This window comes from Panicum virgatum, chromosome 3N (genome assembly GCF_016808335.1).
Source record: "Panicum virgatum strain AP13 chromosome 3N, P.virgatum_v5, whole genome shotgun sequence".
Taxonomy (NCBI): domain Eukaryota; kingdom Viridiplantae; phylum Streptophyta; class Magnoliopsida; order Poales; family Poaceae; genus Panicum; species Panicum virgatum.
Genome location: NC_053147.1, coordinates 4,348,119 through 4,371,058, shown reverse-complemented (window position 1 = coordinate 4,371,058; position 22,940 = coordinate 4,348,119). Strand labels below are relative to the sequence as shown.

General features: G+C 46.7%; 3 protein-coding genes across 9 annotated transcripts; all 3 read left to right on the top strand.

Annotated features, from left to right (window-relative positions):
• Positions 1-166: 166 nt before the first annotated feature.
• On the top strand, positions 167-3,579 carry LOC120666691 (protein ENHANCED DOWNY MILDEW 2-like). Of its 5 annotated transcripts, none has more exons than XM_039946603.1 (8): positions 167-223; positions 1,102-1,301; positions 1,742-1,788; positions 1,929-2,031; positions 2,130-2,243; positions 2,423-2,670; positions 2,776-2,868; positions 2,980-3,579. In XM_039946603.1, the coding sequence occupies exons 2-8, from the start codon at positions 1,209-1,211 to the stop codon at positions 3,266-3,268; spliced, it is 987 nt and encodes a 328-aa protein (XP_039802537.1). In that variant the 5' UTR covers positions 167-223; positions 1,102-1,208; the 3' UTR covers positions 3,269-3,579. The 5 variants fall into 5 exon arrangements, with proteins under 5 accessions (XP_039802537.1, XP_039802533.1, XP_039802535.1 ...); XM_039946599.1 differs by lacking the exon at positions 167-223 and adding an exon at positions 363-942 and having other exon boundaries at positions 1,102-1,319; XM_039946601.1 differs by lacking the exon at positions 167-223 and adding an exon at positions 366-903 and having other exon boundaries at positions 1,102-1,319.
• A 4,401-nt stretch (positions 3,580-7,980) lies between these two features.
• On the top strand, positions 7,981-16,499 carry LOC120666689 (protein ENHANCED DOWNY MILDEW 2-like). The gene is made up of 7 exons (XM_039946596.1): positions 7,981-8,202; positions 8,475-8,521; positions 14,781-14,880; positions 14,964-15,077; positions 15,343-15,590; positions 15,681-15,797; positions 15,886-16,499. Exons 1-7 carry the CDS (start codon positions 8,047-8,049, stop codon positions 16,172-16,174), a joined length of 1,071 nt encoding a protein of 356 aa, XP_039802530.1. The 5' UTR covers positions 7,981-8,046; the 3' UTR covers positions 16,175-16,499.
• A 1,186-nt stretch (positions 16,500-17,685) lies between these two features.
• LOC120666687 (protein ENHANCED DOWNY MILDEW 2-like) lies at positions 17,686-22,330 on the top strand. Of its 3 annotated transcripts, none has more exons than XM_039946595.1 (9): positions 17,686-17,818; positions 18,044-18,277; positions 18,354-18,453; positions 20,161-20,207; positions 20,604-20,700; positions 20,803-20,910; positions 21,181-21,428; positions 21,546-21,641; positions 21,715-22,330. In XM_039946595.1, exons 3-9 carry the CDS (start codon positions 18,448-18,450, stop codon positions 22,001-22,003), a joined length of 891 nt encoding a protein of 296 aa, XP_039802529.1. In that variant the 5' UTR covers positions 17,686-17,818; positions 18,044-18,277; positions 18,354-18,447; the 3' UTR covers positions 22,004-22,330. The 3 variants fall into 3 exon arrangements, with proteins under 3 accessions (XP_039802529.1, XP_039802528.1, XP_039802527.1); XM_039946594.1 differs by having other exon boundaries at positions 18,351-18,453; XM_039946593.1 differs by lacking the exon at positions 18,354-18,453.
• The last annotated feature ends 610 nt before the right edge of the window (positions 22,331-22,940 follow it).

Below are 22,940 nucleotides of genomic sequence, written 5' to 3'. Positions count from 1 at the left end.
TGAATGAGGCTGGAGGGAGGTATCCGGAACAGAGCATATAACTTATATGCAACCAAACAGACCAAACTTATAAGTCATTGAATTTTAGTAAGCTGATTTATAGAATCAAACAGTCTAAAGATATGAACCGATAAGGTCCTTTGGATATGTTGTGCTGGCCTGCTGGGGCATTGGCAGTACAATGGGTTATGCTCAGGGATTTTTGAAGAGGCATAGAGAGAAGGTTAGAAAATAGTTTCGAGAAACTTTTGTTTCCCTAGATTTCTTTCCAAAGCAAAGCCTTTCTCCGTACTATTTTTGTACTAAGGAAATCTTAAAAATTTTAAACATCGCAAGATTTCTTTTAAGTTTGAGATTTGCGGCCGGCGAGGAGCTCCGGCGGGACTTTAGTCCGCCCGTGGTGGTCACCCTCCTGCCGCCGTCGTCTCCGTCCACCGCCGTTATCGTCGTTGACTCTCCCACCCTAGCGCTGGCCCAACCGCCATCTTCCGCCACTGCGCATCCCCCCTAGAGTTGGCATCCCGCTGCCGGCCCTCTCTCTATGGCCGGTGGTGAGCAACCGCCCCCGGCAACCCTGAACTCTTTAACCCTATCCATGGCGGAGCTGCCGGAGGCGATGACGCGAGGAAGATAGCGGCGCGTTTGGGCCGTCGCGGGCCGTGATAGACCGAATTGAGGCCGTTGATCTCCTTTATGCGGTGGATCTTTATGCTGTGTCCGTTTCGGCACCATACCCGCCGCCGCCTCGTCCTGTTGAGACGCTTCGTATATACGGTCGCGCCGCCTCCGTCCACGACGTCCTCCAAACCGCACCCCTTGCCCCTTGGATTTCCGTCATCGCCGCCGCCGCCGCTGTCCAAATCGGCGTCCTGATCGGGCCTACCTGGATTTGATTAGTCGCCGGTATGGATGGATGGCGGATTCCCTTTCTGATTATTCGCAGTAGTGTATTCTTTCTCAAACCTGTCGATCCGCCCTCCTATCCCGGCTCGATTAGCCTTTCTTTGTCTCTGTTGTTGATGCGGCCCGTCGCCATTGATTTCGGTGACGTGTGCCCCCGCTCGAACTGATCAACAGCTGAACATTCTTGCCTTTATGCAGGGAATCCCGATCAAGCTAGGGCAGAGCATCTGCAAAGTTCCAACCAGGAAATTGGAGGTTCTGTTCTTGGCAACCAGACCCCGAGTGCTCCATTCTTGGAGGAGACCATGGCCCGGAAAAAGGTGACTACAGAGGAGGCCCAGAGGATCAAGAAGACTCGTGAAATCAAGCAAAGGAAAAACAGCCTTAAGGCAGAACAGGTCAGTGCCCCAATCGAGGTAATGGACCTCAAGATTGTCAGTGTTTTAAGTCTTAACAAATTCTTAATTGTGTATATGTGTTGTGCTATATATATGCACCAGGATTTCTATCCAAACCTGCGGATAAAATCCTCTTTGTATCACCTCTTTGTTCCTAAACACTTGCATTGCACCCAATTTTTGATTTAGAGGTGGCCCAAAGAGGAGTTTTGGAGTACGATTTACTCAATTCTTCTTTTTAATCTCGAGTAAAACTTAGTCAGTTTACTGACTACACATGTTAAAGCACGCCTAGAGCCCTGGACTATGTGCCTTTTAAATTGGTTATCAGGTTTTCTTTTTATATTTTCTTCTTTAATACAGTTCTTATGTCCATTTTCTGCTCTGTGAGGTTATCCAGTTTGAAAAAGTTAATTAAAATCAATGTGCTCTTCTTGTAGGAATATGATGTTTGTGCGATTTGTGATGATGGTGGTTCTGTAACTTGGTGAGTGTATTCATTATAAAGTTTCACTGATCCGCCTTCCTCTCCTTTACTAGGATAAAAAAGGTATATTATGCAGCAATGTGTGAATGAAACATAGTTCCATGCTTAATACTAATATGTTTTCTCTTTACAAATTTTAGCTGCGATGGTGGTTGTGGAAGGTCTTTCCACCTAGATGACGGTGATGAGGAGGAACATGCAGATTGCAGAGAAAAACTTGGGCTAACTTTAGAACAGGCAAAGGTATCTCCTGTTGGAGTTGTCAGGTTCTTTAAGCTCACTATTACTTTGTATGTGTCTACAATCAACATAGCGCTTCATGTTTCTCATTGATAATTCAGATGATTATCGACATGGAGGAAGGTTTTATATGCAAGAACTGCCAGTACAAGCAACATCAGTGTTTCGCTTGTGGATTGTTGGGATCTTCTGATGACACGTCATCACAACCTGAGGTAAGAGAGCACAATGTATAAGGTTGATCATTCTATTTCAAATCAGTGTTCATATGAGTTTGATCATGTTTTGTTCAAACCTTTAAACTTGATTTACTTCCGTAGAGATGAAAGAGAAGGGAAAAAAAATCCCTTTCTTAGATCTTATTTTTTTGCTAATTTACTGCATTGCCTGTCAGGTATTCCAATGTTCGCATGACGATTGTGCACACTTTTACCACCCTAAATGTATTGCTCAACTGCTATACCCAAATAGCGAAGAGGCCACACTTTTTGAGGTTGAAGTTGCTGCTGCTAGAGAGAAATTCACTTGTCCTGTGCATGAATGTATCGAGTGTAAGGGTGTAGAGAATAAGAATGATAGGAGCATGCAGTTTGCAGTCTGCAGACGCTGCCCAACTGTATATCACCGGAAGTGCTTGCCAAGGTTTGTTTTCCTCGATAATAGACACGTCCCTATACTCTGTTCCTTCATGTTCTACCTGAAAATTGGACCTTTTTTCCTGAGATTTTGTTCTTGCTGTTTTTGCAGTGATATCATTTTCAAATCAAGGAAAGGTCCCAATGGTTCGCTGCAAAGGGCGTGGGACGACATTCTTCCTGACCGAATTTTAATATTCTGCATGTATGTTAATTCTCTTACATTTGTTACTCATATTTATGCTCAGCCCTGTCTTTGCCTGTTATCCCTATTTTCCCGAATAGATAACTGAATTCACCAAAATATCTTTTGCAGGAAGCATAAGCTGGTAAGGAAACTCCGAACACCCGAGAGGAACCATATCATCTTTCCTGAAGCCAATGAACTCCACATGCCGAACACACCTGAAGGTGCACCCGTGGAACAAGATGTGCCTGAGGAAATCGAGGTGCACGACCATCAGCCCTCTTCCGAGCAAACTAAGGCGCCTTCATCGGCTACAAGTGACCAGAACCAGTGCTACTGTTCCAGTCCCCTCTCATTCGCTCCAAGCTCCTCATTCACGCAACCATATCCAGGCTCTTGCGGTTGGCTCGATGACTGATCATACTCCATACAACCTCTCTGTATCTTGTCGACAGTAGACGACAGAAACCAGAAGTTTACAGGTCGTCCTCTGCAAAATGCATGTAGATCGACAGTTTGTGTTGGTTAGATACGACCAAACCTGAACTCTTTTGTCGTCATTGGAATCATTTGGTTTCATTTTGTAGCATGCTGCACATAACCGGTGGTTTGCAGGGAGGCAGTTCAAGTCCAGTGCAACATAGCATGTACCATTATCTCCTATTTCATTCCCGTCTCTTGCTCTCTCTGAAATCAATGGCTAATAAGTTAAGGTTCTTTGTCACCAAAGTTAGATGTTCTACTGTCAGCAATCTGAGACGTCCATCTTGCTCTGTCGTTATGCTCTGTCGGTAGAGGTTCTACTGTCATCTGCTGTGCAGGCTGTCTTTTATATATTCAGTCGTTTGGTTAATGTCTCACCTTGAGTGTCAAATGATCCATGTTATTTCTAGTGATCGCAGGAGGCAGAGGGTGGCCTTCGGCTCTAGATTTATTTATGTTTGGCTAATTTTGTGAGGTCCAGATGATGATGTTTTGGAAAAAGTTCTTGCCCTGAACCGAGACAGGTAACAATACTGGCTCAAACCTTGAAATATAACAATGCATTAAAACAATCTCAAAATAAAATGCATTAAAACAATCTGAAATATGTTGAAGTTCTGCGAGTACTAAGGCACATCATAATTGAATGGAGAAACAGGTGCAATAGAGCGGAACGACAAGATCTGTTTCCAGACAATAATTCTTCGATTGACCAGACTCAAACAATTAGTGTAGCAATAGTGTTTACTCACTCCTCGATAAGTTATGTCACTGTAGCACCAACGTCCTTTCATTGTTACCATGTCTCGTTGCCGCGCTAACTGTTTGGCCATGCATAGTACAAGCCAACTAACAGGAAACTAAAAAAGCATCACTGCTGAGACAGATCAATCTGGAGATGGACTCGACGGTGCCACTTTCCTTTGTGCTGGTGGGCAGAACGAAATAGCACCATTAGTTAGATTTTTTTTTCGGAAAAAGCATCATTATATCAACGATTCAAAAGAATCGACAGTAAATGAATAAGATAGAAGATACTAGTACTAATTTGGCGTACTCAAGAACTTTACAGTTTACAGCAATTCTAGTTACATTTTTTCCTACATGCCTGATGCAAAAGCCAACACATGCTTCTCACTCTAGCTCTCCTGGATCAGCAGCTCATATAAACTTTCCAGTCTGCTGGTGCTAATCACATTTTTTTTGGAAAAGAGAAACTTTATTAATTTCAAGTTTGATACATCTAGGTGATACATCGCTTTGAAATGTTCCCGACCTCGGCTCTAATGACACACAACCCTACAAAAAGTTTTGGATAGAAACTAAACACACTAATAACTGTCAATCCTAATACACGACCACTTGTTGGAATAGTAGCGGTTTTAACTTTTTATCATGGTGTCGTCATAGCCAAACGAGCTGTATAGTGCAGAACGTGATCTGCCTAGCTAGGTCGGCACATGCTCTGGGGTAGCTAGCTTGGGACTGTTCGTTAAGCCACGCTACATTTTTGACATGCCTATTCATTGAAGAAATCAACAACACAGACGACCGATCAAACCATCATCGTACTCGATATCTGTACAACAATAGTGTTTCTTTATCCCCTTGCTCATCAAACCGTAGTAGTGCTACTAGTACCACATGTAAGATCTGCATATGCATACATTCCAAACCAACTGCAGGAATTTTTTTTTTATGAAACAGTAGGGATAGTCCCCTGCTGATTATGTTATATTAAAAAACAACAACAAGGGAAGTTCAGTACAATTAAGAAACAAAAAAAATGAAAAGGATTTCACAAGGCTTCTAGCCATGATGACATAACAGATTTGTATCTGACTTTTGCCCTCAGAATAACCAAGGCAAATTCTTTCTTTAAATGTTGAAGATATGATACTTAGGTCGGCTGAATTCCTTTAATGATCAGGAAAACTGTCATGACTACTACTCAAGAATCATCTTTTCTCATTTAACATGAATCATATCACATTTCACCACGATAGGACGTCAATAGTCTCATGATCTCTTACAGATAAAGTTGGATGCTACCCATCGTATTTCTTAGATAATGCGTTCCAGCTTGGTTTGTAATTAATCAACAGTAAGCAAGCTGCTTGAGTACAAGAACTTGTACATGGAGGAAAAAAGACAAATGTGTCGATCAGGCCAATCGAAATAGTTTGAGAAAGTAAATTATCCTAAATTTTGTTAGGGGAGTAAAACGGACAAAGTGGATTGGTGAGGTAGTAAAATGGATTTCTTTTTTCCTCCAACAAATTGATAAATTACAAACCAAGCTATTCAGATCTAATTTTATTTATATTCATAATATTTGGCTACTTGCAGTTATGCCTATTATTTTTAATAACTAAAATTCAAATGGAGCAATAATAGATAGGTTACATTTTTAGAAAAATTTTGGTACTAGTTTCATATTTTTATGATTTAAAGTGAATTAGTTTTGATTTTCTAAATCTAATTAGATTTATTTATTTTTTAGAAAATGCAAAACAACCTTCAAAACCACCCAAGGGCCAAATTTGCCCGGTTTTGATAGTTGGATGACCTATGTTGTCCGATTTCGTAGTTGAAGGTTGAAAATCAGACTTTTGCGATAGTTCGAGGGTGAAAATTGGACTTTGAACATGCATCATCAGCATGTGGTCAGTGTTTGTGAGTGCTTTTGCGTATTCAGAGTGCCTTTTCTTTTTGTCACCTATGGTGTGGAATAAGATTTGTGTGGGATTGTGGTGTTGTTCAAACATTTTCATTCCGGAAAAGTCCATTTTGTTAACTTGTGTGCCCCCTACCCCCAACACACAAGTACACAATTTGAAACTAAATAAATTCTTCCTGGTTTTCACTCACCCACCTTTGCTTGTAGATACTAGGCAATATGCCGAGCGTTGCTATAGACCAAGCCAATATTAATATTATATATGTATAGTTATCCGCACATTAATTTGTAGTGATGTACGTAATTGAGTCATAGACGGAGGGCTGATCTGGCTTGCATACGGATGGATTAAGACCCACCTATCAATGGCACAAGGTGGACCAAACCAAAAAAGTTAGAAAAAAAAACTTTACATGCTTTATTAGAAAATATAGATACATATAGATATTTTTAACTAATAGTATTTTCTGTATGCTAATGCGGGAACAAAATAAAAGAAAAAAAATGCATGTACTTTGTCCACGTTCAGTTGTAGTTATATGTTATCTCATTAATCAAAATACTTGCATGAATCATTGGCTGAAGATTTATGACTATGAAAATTTCAAAAGGAACCTTGAGTAATAAGGAAGCAACATGGAAAGAATTTGTCACGTTGGGAGTTAATATAATCCAATAAAAAAAATTAAGATGGGCTCACGTCTAGAGCCCGCATCAATTAACGGCGATTACTCAGCTCTGTCTCTCCCGCGCCGAAGGCCGATCGAGGTCCACCTCCTCAGCTCCGGTGACCGCGCCCTACCACCCCTCCCACCTCCCACCTGCCCAGGAACTCCCTTGATAGCTCACGACCGTGGTGGCCGCTGAACTCGGTGCGTCAGCTCCGCCCCGCATCAGCAGGGTGTCCCCGCCCGCTCGCGGTGGCGCGGCGGCGGCGGAACTCGGCGCCTCTGCTTCCACCGCGGCAGGTGGCGGCACGGCACTCCTACCTACCCGTTGGCGGCGCGGGCGCCTCCGCTCTGACCGTGGCGGCCACGGAATTTGCGCCTCTCCTTTATCCACCCGCGGCGGGTGGCTTTCCATCACGGAGAGAACGCGTGGGTCCCCGGACCCGCCGGTCGGTGTTTCACGTGTGAGTTTGGACGGAGGAAAAGTCAATGTACCGTTTCTACCGTCCGTTTTTTTATAAATAGTTAAAGATTAACTAGCATAGCATAGTATCTTTGTGTTGCTACGAATAGTATAATAGATTTATATAATATCATTAACTTTATGTTTGTTCACTTCATGTATAGACCGTATTGTGATCACGTGGGGTATTGATTATTCGGGATCCGATTATGATTTCAACTGATTTCTCTAGTTACGATTATGATTCCGGTTGATTTGTCCGCGTTTCAATTAAGATTTCAATTAACAAAAATCTAGTCGGACTCACAGACATGATAAATTAAGATCATCTATTAATAATGCAAGACAGACTAAATCAAAATTGGAGGTGGAAAACTTATCTGTTTTAGAAATAGATTAAATTTCATATATTTGGCCATAGTTATCCACCCATTCTTTTTCTCGCGCGTTGGGCCAAACTGAGCCTTCTTCTCCTTTTTTTTTAGGGAAACTGGGCCTTCTTCTCCTGCTTTGGCTGCGCCCACGGCCCGCAGGAGCAGAAGGCGCGTTGGGCCGTGGGCCTGTTCGATAGCGGCAACTGCCTCTCTATCTCTCGAAGTCTCTCTCGATAGCGGCGACTACAGGGCGAGCGGCGCCGCCCTTGGCCACTTCTTCGTCGGGAGCTTCCCCGGCGGCGAGTAGGTACGCCCGCGCATTCCCTTCCCTTCCTGCTGTGCGAAATCGAGCATCCATGCCACTTGCGCATGCACCGTGTTCGCCTGGTGCACCAGGCTCCAATCCTACAGTATTTCTCTCTTACATCGCTCCAGCACTAACCTCCCATCACCAAACAGATAATAGTATTTTTCTCTCACACCACTCCAACTCCAACCTGCCAAACACACCAAGTCCGCCCCTGCTTCATGGAAGGGATCTGCGCGCAAGCAGCCTGCCCGCCTGATTCTCGTGGGGGAAAGGAGACCATGACTCCAGTAGGTAGCTCGCGGAGCGACCTTAGGAGGCCGGGGAGAGGTGGTGGCACCGACCAAGAGAGCAGCAAGCCCAAGCCGCGACTTGATGTAAGCGAGCGAGCACTTTGCCTAGTTAATTATTTATTACTTTGTCAGTTTGCTCGTTCACGTTGACGTATGCCAAAAATAGCAGCTTCAGCTGTGGCCTTACATTACATGAGAGTCTTTACGTGTTGCAGAATAGTTCATCGTGCATGATTTCTAATTGCCATATTAGATGGCTTAAGAAAAAGAATTAGTTAACCATTTTATATGTACATTTTCTTCTGGTGTAGCTTGTTCAGTTTAACATAGTTAAGGAGAATCTGTTCTTTGTGCAGGGAGATAATCTTTGTGCGATATGTGACAATGGTGGTAATGTAACTTGGTAGGTTTATATTGCTTGTCTCCTTTATGCGCGTGTGGGGGTGGCGTGGGGGCGGCTGAGCAACATGGGCATGTCGCCGGGGCGACAGCGCGAGTGGCGGCCGGCCGGCCGGCGTGGCGCGGAGGCGAGCGCGAGATCCGCGCCATCCCGCGCGTGGGAAGTTCCACGAGATCCGGCCGGAGGCGGCGCGTGGGGAAGAAGAAGGGGCGGGGCGGAGGCAGAGCCGGGAGCCCGCGGCGGCGGTGGCCCCTCTCGTGGAGCTCGTGGAGCGGCGGCGGCGAGCTGGAGGAAGAAGATAAGGTGCAGAGGAAAAAAAGAAAAAACAATAGAGGATGACACGTGGGGTCCATATTTTACTGTTGATAACAGAGTTAAATGTACATCCATTCCATCTCTACAAATCCCTCTAACCAAACAAAAAACTGGGTCCTGTAGGAGAGAATAATGCTTGTATTCCTCCAACCCTAGAAGGGTGGGTATATATAATACCTATACATGGGCCTCTAGATGAGCCTCTATACACAATGACTCAATATACTCCAACACCCCCCCCCCCCCCCCCCCCCCCCCCCGCAGTCTGAACTACCGGTGCAGCGGTGTTCAAAACTGGACAACAAGAAAACTAACAATCCCCGCAGTCTGAACTACCGACGCAGCGGTGTTCAAGACTGGACAAGAAGAGAGTACAAATAGAGTACAAAGGGCAAATACCCCCCGCCGCCACAACTAGCCACCGGCTACGTTGAGGCTGGATCGAAACTCCGAGAAGGTTGAGGAGGCCAGCCCCTTGGTGAAGATGTCAGCAAACTGGGAGGTAGTCGGGACATGGAGTACCCGAACATCGCTGATTGCGACTCTGTCGCGCACGAAGTGTAGGTCGATCTCCACGTGCTTCGTCCGCTGATGCTGGACGGGGTTGGTGGAGAGATACACGACGCTGATGTTGTCGCAGTAGACGAGCGTGCTCTTGGCAAGCAGGCTGTGGAGCTCTGCCAAGAGCTGTCGTAGCCAGGACGCCTCCGCTACGCCGTTAGCGACAGCCCAGTACTCCGCCTCGTCACTGGAGCGGGAGACAACCAGCTGCCGGTTGGACGACCAGGAGACTAGGTTGCCGCCCAGGAAGACGGCGTAGCCGGAAGTGGTGCGACGAGTGTCCGGGCAGCCAGCCCAATCAGCGTCGGTGTAGACCACCAGCTCAGCAGAGGACGAGCGGTGAAGCACCAGGCCGAGGTCCACAGTGCCACGGACGTAGCGGAGGAGACGCTTCAGCGCAGTAAGGTGTGACTCCCGGGAATCATGCATATGGAGACAGACCTGCTGGACAGTGTAGGTGAGGTCCGGCCTGGTGAAGGTGAGGTACTGCAAAGCACCAGTCAGACTCCGATAGGCAGTAGGATCAGCCACCGGATCACCCAGATCAGCGGACAGCTTCGCCTGAGTGTCGACAGGGTGGAGCAGGGCTTGCAATCAGTCATCCCAGCCCGCTCTAGGATATTGAGTGCATACTGCCGCTGGTGCAGGAGAAGACCAGACGGGCGAGGCTCAACAGTGACGCCCAAGAAGTGGTGGAGCTGACCGAGATCCTTCATAGCAAACTCCTGCTGTAGAGAGGAGATGACACTCTGAAGCAACCGCTGACTAGAGGCTGTGAGCACAATGTCATCAACGTAGAGCAGCAGATAGGAAGTCTCATCCCCACGGCGGTAGACGAAGAGAGACGTGTCAGACTTGGCCTCGGTGAACCCCAATGTCAGCAAGAACGTGGCGAACCGAGAGTACCAAGCCCGAGGAGCCTGCTTCAGTACATAGAGAGACTTGTTGAGCCGGCAGACCATATCCGGACGACTCGAATCCACAAATCCCGCTGCCTGAGAGCAGTAGACAGTCTCTGACAGAGTGCCGTGAAGAAACGCATTCTTCACGTCCAGTTGGTGCACAGGACAAGAGCGCGAGAGCGCAAACGAGAGGACCGTGCGCACCGTAGCGGGCTTCACAACTGGGCTGAAGGTCTCATCATAGTCCACACCAGGCCGCTGAGTGAACCCCCGGAGAACCCAGCGAGCCTTGTAGCGCTCCAGTGTGCCATCAGCCCGACGCTTATGCGTCCAAATCCACTTGCCAGTCACCACATTGCAACCAGACGGACGCGGCACGAGGTCCCACGTCTGGTTGGCAAGAATTGCCGCGTACTCCTCTTCCATCGCGCGACGCCAGTGAGGATCCGCCAAGGCGTCGTGGACAGAGGAGGGTACCGGAGAGACCCGCGGCTCTCCCTCGGTGGCTGGGAGAGTCGCGGCCTGAGACGCCATACGCCGAGTCACCATGGGATGGATATGCCGAGAATCCCGATGGATGACTGGCGGGTGGTATACCTCCGGCTCGGCTCGAGAGGGAGCCGGAGGAGGCGGCGGCGGCGACGGCTCCGGCGTCGGCGTCGCAGGAGCCTTCGGAGCAGGAGGCGGCGCCAGTGTCGGCGCCGAACGACGCCGGTACACCTGCACCGGCTCAGCGTACCGCTGCGGTGTCTGGGGACCGCGCGTGGTGCGACCGCGGGCACCGGGGCCGCGCTCGGTGCAGCAGGGATCACCGGAAACGGTGCCGGCGTGCCGGGAAAACTTGCAGGAAAAGGACAGACATATAACGGTGTCTGAACCACCGGGTCAGTCGGAAACAGAGACTCCAGCTCGGGGTCAGGAGAAGGTGTAGTGGAGGTAGAGTAGGGGAAATCCGACTCGTCAAAGACGACGTGTCGGGAGATCAGAACGCGGCGAGAGGTGAGGTCAAAGCATCGGTACCCCTTGTGGTCAGGGGAGTACCTGAGGAACACACAACGAGTCGAGCGGGGCGCCAGCTTGTGAGAAGCGGTGGCGGAGGTGTTAGGGTAACACGCACACCCGAAGATCCGAAGGTGGTCGTAGCGAGGAGGGGTACCGAAGAGAGCGTGGTGTGGAGTGGGAGCAGGAGAAGCAGTGGATGGAAGGCGGTTGAGCAGGTAGGTGGCGGTGTGGAGGCTCTAAGCCCAGAAGCGCGGGGGCAGAGAAGCCTGGATCAGAAGGGTGCGCACGACGCCGTTCATCGTGCGAATCATCCGCTCAGCCTTGCCGTTCTGAGGAGAGGTATACAGACAAGACATACGCAGCTGAACACCCCGAGACAGGAAGAAGGAACGGGAGGTGGAGTTGTCAAACTCCCGCCCGTTGTCACACAGGACGGCCTTAACGGTGAGGCCGAACTGAGTGGACACCCAGACAAAGAAGTGGAGGAGGGTGGGGAAAGTCTCAGACTTGACGCGCAAAGGAAACGTCCAAGAGTAGTGCGAGAAGTCGTCGACCACCACCAGATAGTACTTATAACTAGAAAGGCTAAGTACAGGAGAGGTCCACAGGTCACAGTGAACAAGGTCAAATGCATGCGTTGCATGCGAAGAAGAGGAAAAAGGGAGCCGAGCATGACGACCGAGCTGGCACGCATGACAGAGGGGCTCAGCAGGAGCCCTAGTACCAGGAACATCAGTACTACGACTGAGCTGAGCCAGAACGTCGCGGCCAGGGTGACCAAGACGGCGGTGCCAGGTGGTGGAAGACGGCGTCGTGGCAAAAGCGGCAGACCAAGACGGTCAGGGTGAAAAAGAAAACGAGAGTGGTGCAGCGGAAGAAGGAAGGCGAAGGGTGTAAAGGGCCCCGTGCTGTCACACCGGAGTAGCGGACGCCGGGAGGCCGAATCCTTTACAGTGAGGCCAGAAGAATCAAACTCGATGGAACAAGAATTGTCAGCTGTAAACTGACGAATGAAGAGAATGTTATGAACCATCTGAGGAGCAACAAGGACATTGGGAAGACGAAAAGAGCCAGGAGCAGAACCCACGGCGGTGACAGGAAGGCAAGACCCGTCACCAACCATGATGGAAGAAGGACAAGAGGGGTGTGGGGGTCGGACAGAAGAGAGGATACCGGCATGTGGGGTGGTGTGGAAGGAGGCACTCGAGTCGGCGATCCACTCGGTGCAGACCGGCGGCGTCCGCCCCATGGCGCTGAAGGACTGCGCCAGTGCGGCCTGGTCCCACCTCCCAGGCCAGGTCGGCTGCTGGCTGGGTGGAGCGGGCGGTGTCCAGAATGGCGCGAACAGGGGAGCAGCAGCGGCGAGCATGGCCGCCGGCTGGGGCCGAGGACGAGGGCCCGCGACGGCCTGGACCGGCCCGGCGTGCGCGGCGGGCGCGACAGCCTGCGCATCGGCGAGAGAGGCAGCGGTCCGCGCGGGGTCCCTGGGCGCCACGGCGTGCGTGGCGGGCGCGACGGCGTGCGTGGCGGGCGCGACGGCGTGCGCGGCGGCGAGGGAGGCGGCGGCCTGCGCGGCGGGCGCGACGGCGGCCACAAAGGCGGCGGCGGCGGCTAGGTCTGCGGGCGCGACGGCCTGAGCCCGCACGGCGTGCACGGCGGCGAGGGAGGCAGCAGCTTCGGCGGCGCGGCCCGCGCCCTGGAGTGGAGGAGGCGCCTGGGCGGCTGCCTGGAACAGGGGAGGTGTGCCTGCGCCGGAGTCCCACGCGCCCACAGGAAGGGCCCTGGCGCCGACGGCAGTAGGGGCTGCAGCGGCAGCAGCAGGGGCGGCGCCAGTCCCGGCACCGTCAGGGGCGGCAGCGGCCGGGGCTGCGGCGGTGGCGGCGGCGGCCAGGGACACCCGGGCGGCGGAATCGGCGGCGGCGGTGGCGCCAGCCAGGCCCGCGCCCGGATCCGCGCCGAGGGCTGCGGCAAGGGCGGCGGCGGCGTCATCCTGGGGCATCGGATTCACGCCCCGGGTGGCGGCGGTGGCAGCAGGACCTCCCGTGGCCGCACCCTTGGCACCTAGGGCACCCAGGGCAATCGAATCGGTGCCCTGGGCAGCGGGATCGGCGGCGGCGGCGGCTGCCAGGCCCGCACCCGGATTCGTGCCCAGGGCAGGCGGATCCGGCGTCTCCAAGGCCGGCGGCAGGAGGAGTGGGTTGGGGAGGGTCTCGACGACGGCGAGGGCCGTGGCGGGAAGCCAGGGCGCCGCAGGCCAAGCAGCGGCAGGTGACCAGGGCGCTGCGGGCCTCGCGCCCAGAGTAGAGGAGATCGGCGGCCGGTAGCAGAGGAGAGGGGAGAGAGGGAAGGAGGAGAGTGGAGGGGGCGCAGGCGGCCGGCCGGCCATGGCGCCGGCGGCGGTTGGGCCCGGCGGCGGCCGCTAGAGGGAGGGAGGGAGAGGGAAGAGATGGCTAGATACCATGTAGGAGAGAATAATGCTTGTATTCATCCAATCCTAGAAGGGTGGGTATATATAATACCTATACATGGGTCTCTAGATGGGCCTCTATACACAGGGCTCAATATACTCCAACAGGTTCAACCCAACCCTCCAACCAAACACTAACTGGGTTCAACCCAACCCTAAAATCTGGGTTGGACTCAACCCGTCTCCAATCCAAACACATGCTATGTTTCGCTAAGGATAGTCCACAATTTGAAAATTTGACCAAATCTATTATGCACTTTCTTTTATTGAATACTCTCACTGTTTCAAGATATAAGGTGCATTTTCACTCCGAGTAGTCTTCAAAAACTAAACTTGAACCACTAGTTTCTGTTGTGGTACACTCTTCATAACAAAATCATGACAGTAGAAAAGAATTTTAAAATATGAGTACTGTTTTCGTTTTTGTATCACAAAACCTACTTTAAAATGAGTTTGACTCAAAGAAAGAGGGTGAGCATCAAACAAGAAATTTATTTATCATTTTTGGGCTAGCATTGCATTCAGGACATTTTTTCAGGCACAATCTAAATCTACTGATTCACACTTACATGTCTGCAATGTGATCCATGTAGTTGGGTGAACAATTTATTTCTGAGAGCAAATCATATACTTTTTTCTATATTCTACCGTGTTCAAATAATGCTGAATCAGCATTACAGTTTTCTTTTTTTCCTTGCAAACCTTTTAATCCCAAGCAAGTTTGGTTAGGCTAGAGATAAAACCCTACAGCATGACACATCACTGCATTTCCACCAGCTGTCCGGTTTCATGTAAATCCTTATTACACCTGAACAATGCACAATAAAGAGTTTGTAGTGTCCAGATTATAGAATGTGACATAAACTTCTAAACATTACCAACTAACAACTGCACTGATGTTACAAAATTTCTCATATTTGCTAAGATCAATTATAGAATTTCTGGAGGAATACAAGGGTTAAATCCTTGTCCAATGTTTCATATGAGTGTTTCTTTTTACCTTGATATTTTGTAGCTGTGATGGTGGGTGCGGGAGGTCTTTCCACCTAACTGATGAAAACAGTGAAGGATCTAGATGCAGATTAATCCTTGGGTTAACCAAAGAACAGGCAGAAGTATCTATCTAGTTGCCTATTTCTTTAAGTTTGCATTTGCTTTTGTTTGTCTAAAATCGACATGTTTTCCATTGATAATTCAGATGATTCTTGCTGCTGATGATAAAGTTTTTATATGCAAGAACTGCAAGTATAAGCAACATCAATGTTTTGCTTGTGGAAAGCTGGGATCTTCTGACTTGTCATCTGAAGCTGAGGTAGGCATGGCAGAATCCTATTTCCTCAAGAGTTTGAAATTAATTTATTTTGAAAGATTTGATGAAATGGCAAAAGTATTACTAAGAGATTGGATAAAAAAAGAAAGAAAGGAACCTTTTCTTTGGTATAGGAAAAGAATGCACAGGTATCCCAGGATGCACCAGAATGGACAGATGCTTAAAATGCAAGAAATTCTGCTACCTGCGTGTCTGCTTGTTCTTTTTGAATATATTGAATTCTTTGTGTTTCTGCTTGACTCGACAGGTGTTCCAATGTGAGGCTGATGATTGTGGGCGCTTTTACCACCCAAAGTGTGTTGCTACACTGCTCTACCCGGATAGCAAACTCGATGCCTCACTTTTGGGGGACAAAATTGCAGCCAGACAAAATTTCACTTGCCCCATTCATGAATGTATTGTGTGCAAGGGAGAAGGGAACAAGAATGATAGGAACATGCAATGGGCAGTATGCAGACGCTGCCCAACTACATACCACCGGGGGTGTTTGCCAAGGTTTTCCTCCGTACCCCTGTCCCTTTCTTGTAATGTTCTATTGGTGAAAACATGATTTTGTTTACCTGATAATTTATACAATTTTGGCAGTAACATCCCCTTTAAAACAAAAGAAGGTCGCAATGGCTACATGCAAATGGCGTGGGATGAGTTGGAAGCACCAGATGGACGTGTCATTCCTCGTGATCGAATTTTGATCTACTGCACGTGTGTTAATTCGCGCACCTTGCTCCTGGTTGGCTGCTGTCCTCAGTTACCACTCCAGATTTATCGCATTTGTTAAAATCTTTTGCAGGAAGCATGAGATTCTAAAAAAGTTAGGAACTCCCAAGAGGAATCACATTGTCTTTCCGGATGCCAAAAAACAACGTGTACCCAAAATGCTGGTAGAACCACCCAATGAGGAAGATATACCCGAGGAAGCGGAGCTGCACGACAACACCTCACCTGAACCACCTCAATCTCCTCCGCCAGTTGCAAGCAATCAGAACCAGTGCTCCTGTTCCAGTCCGATCAACTCGTTTGCACCAGGATCCATGTTTACGCATCCACATCCAGGAACTTGTGGTTGTCTTGGTGACTGACCATCAGCATCAGGCACCATTCACCCTCCCTTGTTAATAACCCAACAGTAATACGATCTTTGCAAAGTGCATGTAAATGAGTAGCTTCCACACGTTCCTGATGCTGATGGTCAGGAGGCGTGTATCGATGGATTGTTTTTTCCTTCATTGGTTGCAAAACAGGAGGTGCCTTGAAGGAATCGTGTTGCAAACTTGCAGTTGCGATGGATGAAAAACTACGGGAAAAGTGTTCGTCTTTGGTTTTCAACAGTGATGAGTAACCCGGTGTCCCCTGCCTGATGTAACGAACAGGATACGTTCTCAACGAACTAGAGTGATGCACTTTCTTTGGAGGCGTGTTGGATGAATATATTTTCCGCTTGTAAGGATGTCTTTGGGTTCCGAAAAGGGAGTCTTAGCCTTCAAAATTTCTCGATTTTTAACTCAACTTTAGACCCAATTATAGAAGCATCACCAAGAAATTTGGTAAAAATCCTAGCTAAATGAAGAGGTAACACAGGGTCACACGCGTGTAGCCCACGACAAGCGGTAGCATGGCGGCGGTGCCATGAACGAGCATGGAAACTCGTTGAACACGATAGACATGGAAACTTGTTGAACACGATAGAACGAGGAAAACACGAGCATCAGTGCATCATCTAGGTTCAATTTGAGGGATGCAAGTGGAGGGGAGTGATGCCGAGTGGGATAGCGAGGCAAGCCAGAATGAGAAATTGTTGGATGAAGGATTTTCCACCCCTAATCTAAGGCCAGGTTTGTTTGTTTTTCAATTTAAGTCATATATCCCATCACATGTATGTTTAAACACCAATTAGGAGCATTACATACAAATATAATTTTCTAAGTCACGACTTAATCATGAGACAAATCTATTAAGTCTAATTAGTACATAATTTAACCACTAATTGCTACAGTAATCGTCTGTTAATTGTGCATTAATTATATTTAATAGATTCATCTAGAGCTCTAATTGCAACTGATGCAATTATTTTTATATTAAGTTGACATCCAAACATTCGACGTGATAGATACTTAAAAAAATCAAACGAGATCTAAATTTATCTCCCTTGTTTAGATGCACCCAAAATTCCAAATTTTTTTTGAAATTGGACGACTTTTGGAATTTTGGAACTAAACAGGCATTTGTAAAGTTTTGGATGTAAAGATTTGGTTACAGGGGTGCAAAGTTTTTGAAGTATACGGACACACATTTAAAGTATTAAACGTAGACTAATAACAAAACAAATTACAGATTCCGCCTGTAAACTGCGAGATGAATTTATTCAGACTAATTAATCCATTAGCAAATGTTTACATGTGTCCAAACATTAGATGTAAAGTTTATAGCCATTTGAAATGTAAAATTGTGAAATGTAAAGTCTTTGATCTAAACAAGATCTAGTAAAATAGATTTACCTAGTTTTTGAAAATGGTGAAAGGATTCCAAACCTACGCCCCGTTTCCATTTCCCAAACTGGCAATAAAATCCTCCTTCCAGAACAGCTGTAGTACTGCATTCATACAGGCAGCGTTTCACTTTCACGCACTAGTGCCCAGCTCAGCTCTCTCTCTCTCTCTCTCTCTCTCTCTCTCCAGCCGGAGCCGGATGCACCGTCCGGACGGAGATGCATCCGGAATGCTGAGGTAAGCCGTCTCTTGGTGCCGTAATTCTTCACCATGGTTGGGGTTCGATTCGATCAGGAGTTAGGTCCGCTGCCGCCGATCGATCCCAACTGATGCCGTAGATTTTGAGGATCCATGTGCGGGTGCATCTTTGTTTCCCCCACGCAGCGCAAAGGCAGTGCGGCCAGCGGTGGTTGGCTCTGGTGATTCTTATTCGCTGAGCAGAAATTTATTGTCTTTGAGCAGGGTACTTCGAAGATAGAGGGGAAACAACCTGGGGTTCTGATTGGTCCATCAGTAGCTCTTACTGGGAACGGGTTCTTGTTCTTGGCAGCAAACCTGCCTGCCTGATAAATGAATTGTGAGGGGAAGCAGACCATGGATGGAGTAGAGAACTCAGGCCATGTGCCCCGGACACCAAGAAAAGCTCGTGACATCAAGCGGAAGAGCAAGAACAAGCGCAAGGCAGAACCTCAAGATGTAAATGAGCTCACAACCTTGTTTTTTTTTTGTTTCTTGTGTTTATTATTAATTGGGAAAATCGGTTATGTAGCAGCGAAAGGTTCCGGTTCACTTTAATTGAACTGAAGCATGGTGCTGCATTGATTAGGTAGTTTGTAGTTTTGCTTGCTCAGCTGGGTATTAGCAAAATGCAGGTAATCAATCTGGAGAATGGATTCTCCTTAAATTCGTCATGTCACTTGGACAGAATACTATGTTGTGTGGCAAACTTATCTCTTATCTCTCTTTTTGTTGCTTAGGTGTAACATCTAAAACAGAGGAGTTCTTAATAGCCATAATAGATTAGGAAAGAAAAAAAATGTTTACCACTATGCAATGATTAACATAAAGCACAGTCGTGGTTCTGCATGTTTAGTTTCTGATTTCATCCCCCCCCCCCCCGCCCCATACAAAACTAGGGAGTACCTGTTGTGGGCTTGTGGCTCCACATTCCCTTACTGTTTGGTAAATATCTGCAAGATGCTACAAATTGGAAAAGCTAAGCTAATGTCCTCACAAGTTTGGTTATTATGTTTTCTGGGGGTGGTTCATTATGTGGTTTGTGGTCCCTACCTCTATGGACACAATGAGCTTTTCGCCTTGTTCTAAGTTGACTTGAACGTCTCCAGAATAGTTGCTAAATAAAATAGTGTTTTTACTGCCATGTCTGATCTGTTTGGTAAAGATAATCGTATAGATACTAAAGACCTGAATTTACTGGCTGTGAATGCTTCTTTTTATAAGACTACTCAGTTTCCACTACCCCATAATGATAAAAAAAAATCTTGAATGATGTTTTAAAAATATTTTTTTAAGTGGATTGCAGTCTGCACAGGGTTTATGTGGCAAACCTGCACATAATACCACTTTTAAACTAAATTTCTCTTTGAACCACTGCTCCTATTACTAAGATTTTTGTTTGGTGCACATCCAAAAACCATTCAAGAGCACTAAGATTGCAGCCAGCATTGTCCAGCACGGCATGCATGGGGCATAATTTTGACGTGCTTGATTGAACTAAACAAGGTGTCATCCCAGACAAAGGTGTAAATGAAGGGGCCGTATGTGGTCACGCACTGCCCAAACTCCCAAATTCTGTTCTTCGAGTTGTTGCCCTACCTAGCCAACACTGGTTGCCATCTCATAATTTTCATGAGTCTGAGCTGTCAGGAGAGGCACATGGCGCTGGTGTTACATGGACACGGATGCTTGAGTTCGGATGGGGGTATCCAACTCAGCAAGTTTTTTGTGGGCATGCCAAATACATACCGGATACCGCTATGAATCTGACACAAGAGCGAGGTGTCTGAGTTGGCAAAAAAAAAGATATGGGTGTTCAGGTAACACTGCATGACGCTAAACATGGTGCAGAGTGTTCACCCAAAGCATTGTTTTGGATTATGAATGTTAGAGTATATTAGGGATATCTCTATATTAGGTAAATTAGGATTGTATCCGTATCCTACCAGATCTGTAGGAGAGGCTTCTTGCCCTCCAAGTCATGTACCCCTATATATTCAGCCCCAAGGCTCGGGCTAATACAATCCATCAATTACGCATCTCTATTCTCCTACAATGAATCTGACACAAGAGCGAGGTGTCTGAGTTGGCCAAAAAAAAAAAAGATATGGGTGTTTAGGTAACACTGCATGACGCTAAACCTGGTGCAGAGTGTTCACCCAAAGCATTGTTTTGGATTAAAATCCATTCCGTTGCACACAAAGATTATCATATATTTTTTTCAATTTTTTTTTGAGATTTATCGTCTTCTCTAAATAGTAACTTTTTTTTTCTGTGTTCATTTTTTACTGGTGTAATTCTTCCAATTTCACAACATTAAGATTAATATGCTCTTTTTGCAGGGAGATGATGTCTGTGCAATTTGCGACGATGGTGGATTTGTAACTTGGTAGGTATTCTGGTACTAAAGTTTCAGTGGTTTGGCTTCCTCTCCTTTATATGAGGCTAATCATTGTTTCCAAGAACAAACCATATCTTGTATCTATATTAATGCTGAGTTCAAACACTAAAACATGAGTTTGCCACATCCTCCCAGCTGTCCTGTCCAATTTTCCATTCAGTGGTTACAGATAGACATAAATGATAATTTATAAAATCTCATTTTGGATTGTGCCACAAATGATGCATTAAATTGTTTGTGAAGTCATGCACTTTTGATGTGTTACATGCTTATAAAAATATTCCTTCAGTCGTACTTTTACTAAGATAAAGAGATTTCTGCAGCAATGTTTTGTCTTAAATCTTATTTCAATGCTTATCACTTCTTTCCTTAGTTTTATTTCAGCTGTGATGGTGGATGTCTGAGGTCTTTCCACCTAACTGAAGGACATGGTGAGGGTTCCAAGTGTCCGTCCCTTGGGCTTACTAGTGAACAAGCAAAGGTACCTCTTAAATTCTTAATTGAGTTGCTGACTCTTTAAATTCGTGCTTGCTTTTCTATGTGCAAACTGCAAAGTGCTTCATTCTTTTCATTGATAACTCAGATGATAATTGGTAAGAAAGCCTTTATATGCAAGAACTGTAAGTATAAGCAACATCAGTGTTCTGCTTGTGGATTATTGGGGTCTTCAGACTTATCATCAAGAGCTGAGGTAGGCTTACCATCTATGTTTGATTATGTTAACTGGCTTTTGAATTTGTATTTTCTGGAAAAGATGAATAAATAACACAAGGTATACCTGAAAGTCTGAAACACTGTGTAAAAAAGGACAGCTCAATTTCTTCTGTACGTTCTCATCTGAACAAGTATAACAAGATTCCCTTTTCCACGGGCATATAATCCAAATGTTTGACAAATTTTATTCTGTACGTTCTCATCTGAACAGATGTAATTCATTTTTAACTTCTGCATTTCTTCTCAGGTATTCAAATGTAAGGACTATGCATGTGGGCATTTTTACCATCCTAAGTGTATTTCCGAACTGCAACACCCTGATAGCAAAGTCCGGGCCTCCCTTTTCGAACAGCATGTTGCTGCTGGACTGAAATTCCTGTGTCATGTGCATAAATGTAGTGCGTGTCATGGAGACGAGAATAAGGATGATAAGGATATGCAGTTTGCAGTATGCAGGCTCTGCCCAACAACATATCACCGGAAGTGTTTGCCCAGGTTTTCTCTTATACTGGATAATTGAAGAGGCCTCTGTAATCCTCTGCCCTGTTCCCTTCTTGTTAATACGATTGATTAAACTGGTATTTTTTTCCTTGTTTGTCCTTGTTTTCCCAGTGATATCCCCTTTGCAGCAAAGGAAGGCCCCAATGGCTACATTTTTCAAAGGGCGTGGGATGGCATTCTTCGTGATCAAATTCTGATATACTGCATGTATGTTGGTTCTCTCACCTTTGTCAGCTATCTGCTGCACACGAGTGACTTGATTATATTGGATCCTTTGCAGGAAGCATGAGATCATAAAAGAAATAGGGATTCCCAGGAGGAAACTTATCATCTTTCCTGAGGCCAAAAAACTTTTTGCACCCAAAGATCCAGAAAGTACACCGAAGGAACAAGATATATTGGTCGAACAAGAGCTACTTGGCCATCCAACATCTGAACCATCTGAGACTCCGCCGCCACCTGCAACCGTCCAGAATCAGTGCTTCCGCTCCAATCCTATGGACTCATTTGCGCCAAGTTCCTTGTATATTGATCCATACCCAGGCTCATGCGGTTGGCTCGATGACTGACCATCCATCCCATCCGCCTCTTGTAGATAACACCAACAGTGGCAGATCCTTTGCAATATGCAAAGACATTGGGAGTTTGGGTTTGTTAGATATCAGAAAAGCCAACTTATAGAAAGCTGATAGCCTATCCGAGTCCAAGCGATGACTTGGATTTACCTAGTCTTATTAGATGCAGATTAACCATGAATTGGAAAACTGCTAGTATATGGAGAGTTATTACTGAGTTATGATATGTTTTTTTTCCCTTGGGATGTATGGAAAAATGGTGCCCTATAACTGTATTACCCTTTAGAAATTGTCATCGATCCCCGAACTTCAGATGCTCCAGGCAAATGGCTCTGACACAGGGCGAGTCCAAATAAGTGTTAAAGCTTTGACTTCCATGAGGAGAGCTTGGCACCTTACTATAAAAATTTCCACCATTTGGCTGCTTTGAAATGCAGCATACTGATGTAATGAACATTTCAAGAACTAGTACCTAGAGTTTACTCGTTGCCTGGTGGAGCGTTTCCATGTAAGATCCTGCTGTGTCACAGAGTATGCCTGGTGAGCAGCACACTGTTGATAGACCCTCTTGATAGTCTGCAGTGTATATTCCCAGGGCACTGACTCACTGGGCCCACTTTGTCATCCACAGGGGATGTGAATTTGCAAGTAGGGCACAAATCACTCCTTTGTTTTTCATGCAATTACTTGACCCAACAAGGAGAAAAAAAACATAAACGCTGATAACTTATAAGGATCCATGCAACTCTTATACACACTTCTTGTGCTCTGCACGTGGCAGTGTGGCACCCAGGCCGGCCCCAGCTATGAAAACGAGAGGATCAGCAAACCCCAAGGCACTGTCTTGGACTTGTGAGAGCGTCGAATCTGCCCCCAAATATTCAATCAACTTCAAAGCACTTTTATAATCTCCATATTAATAGCCACTGGG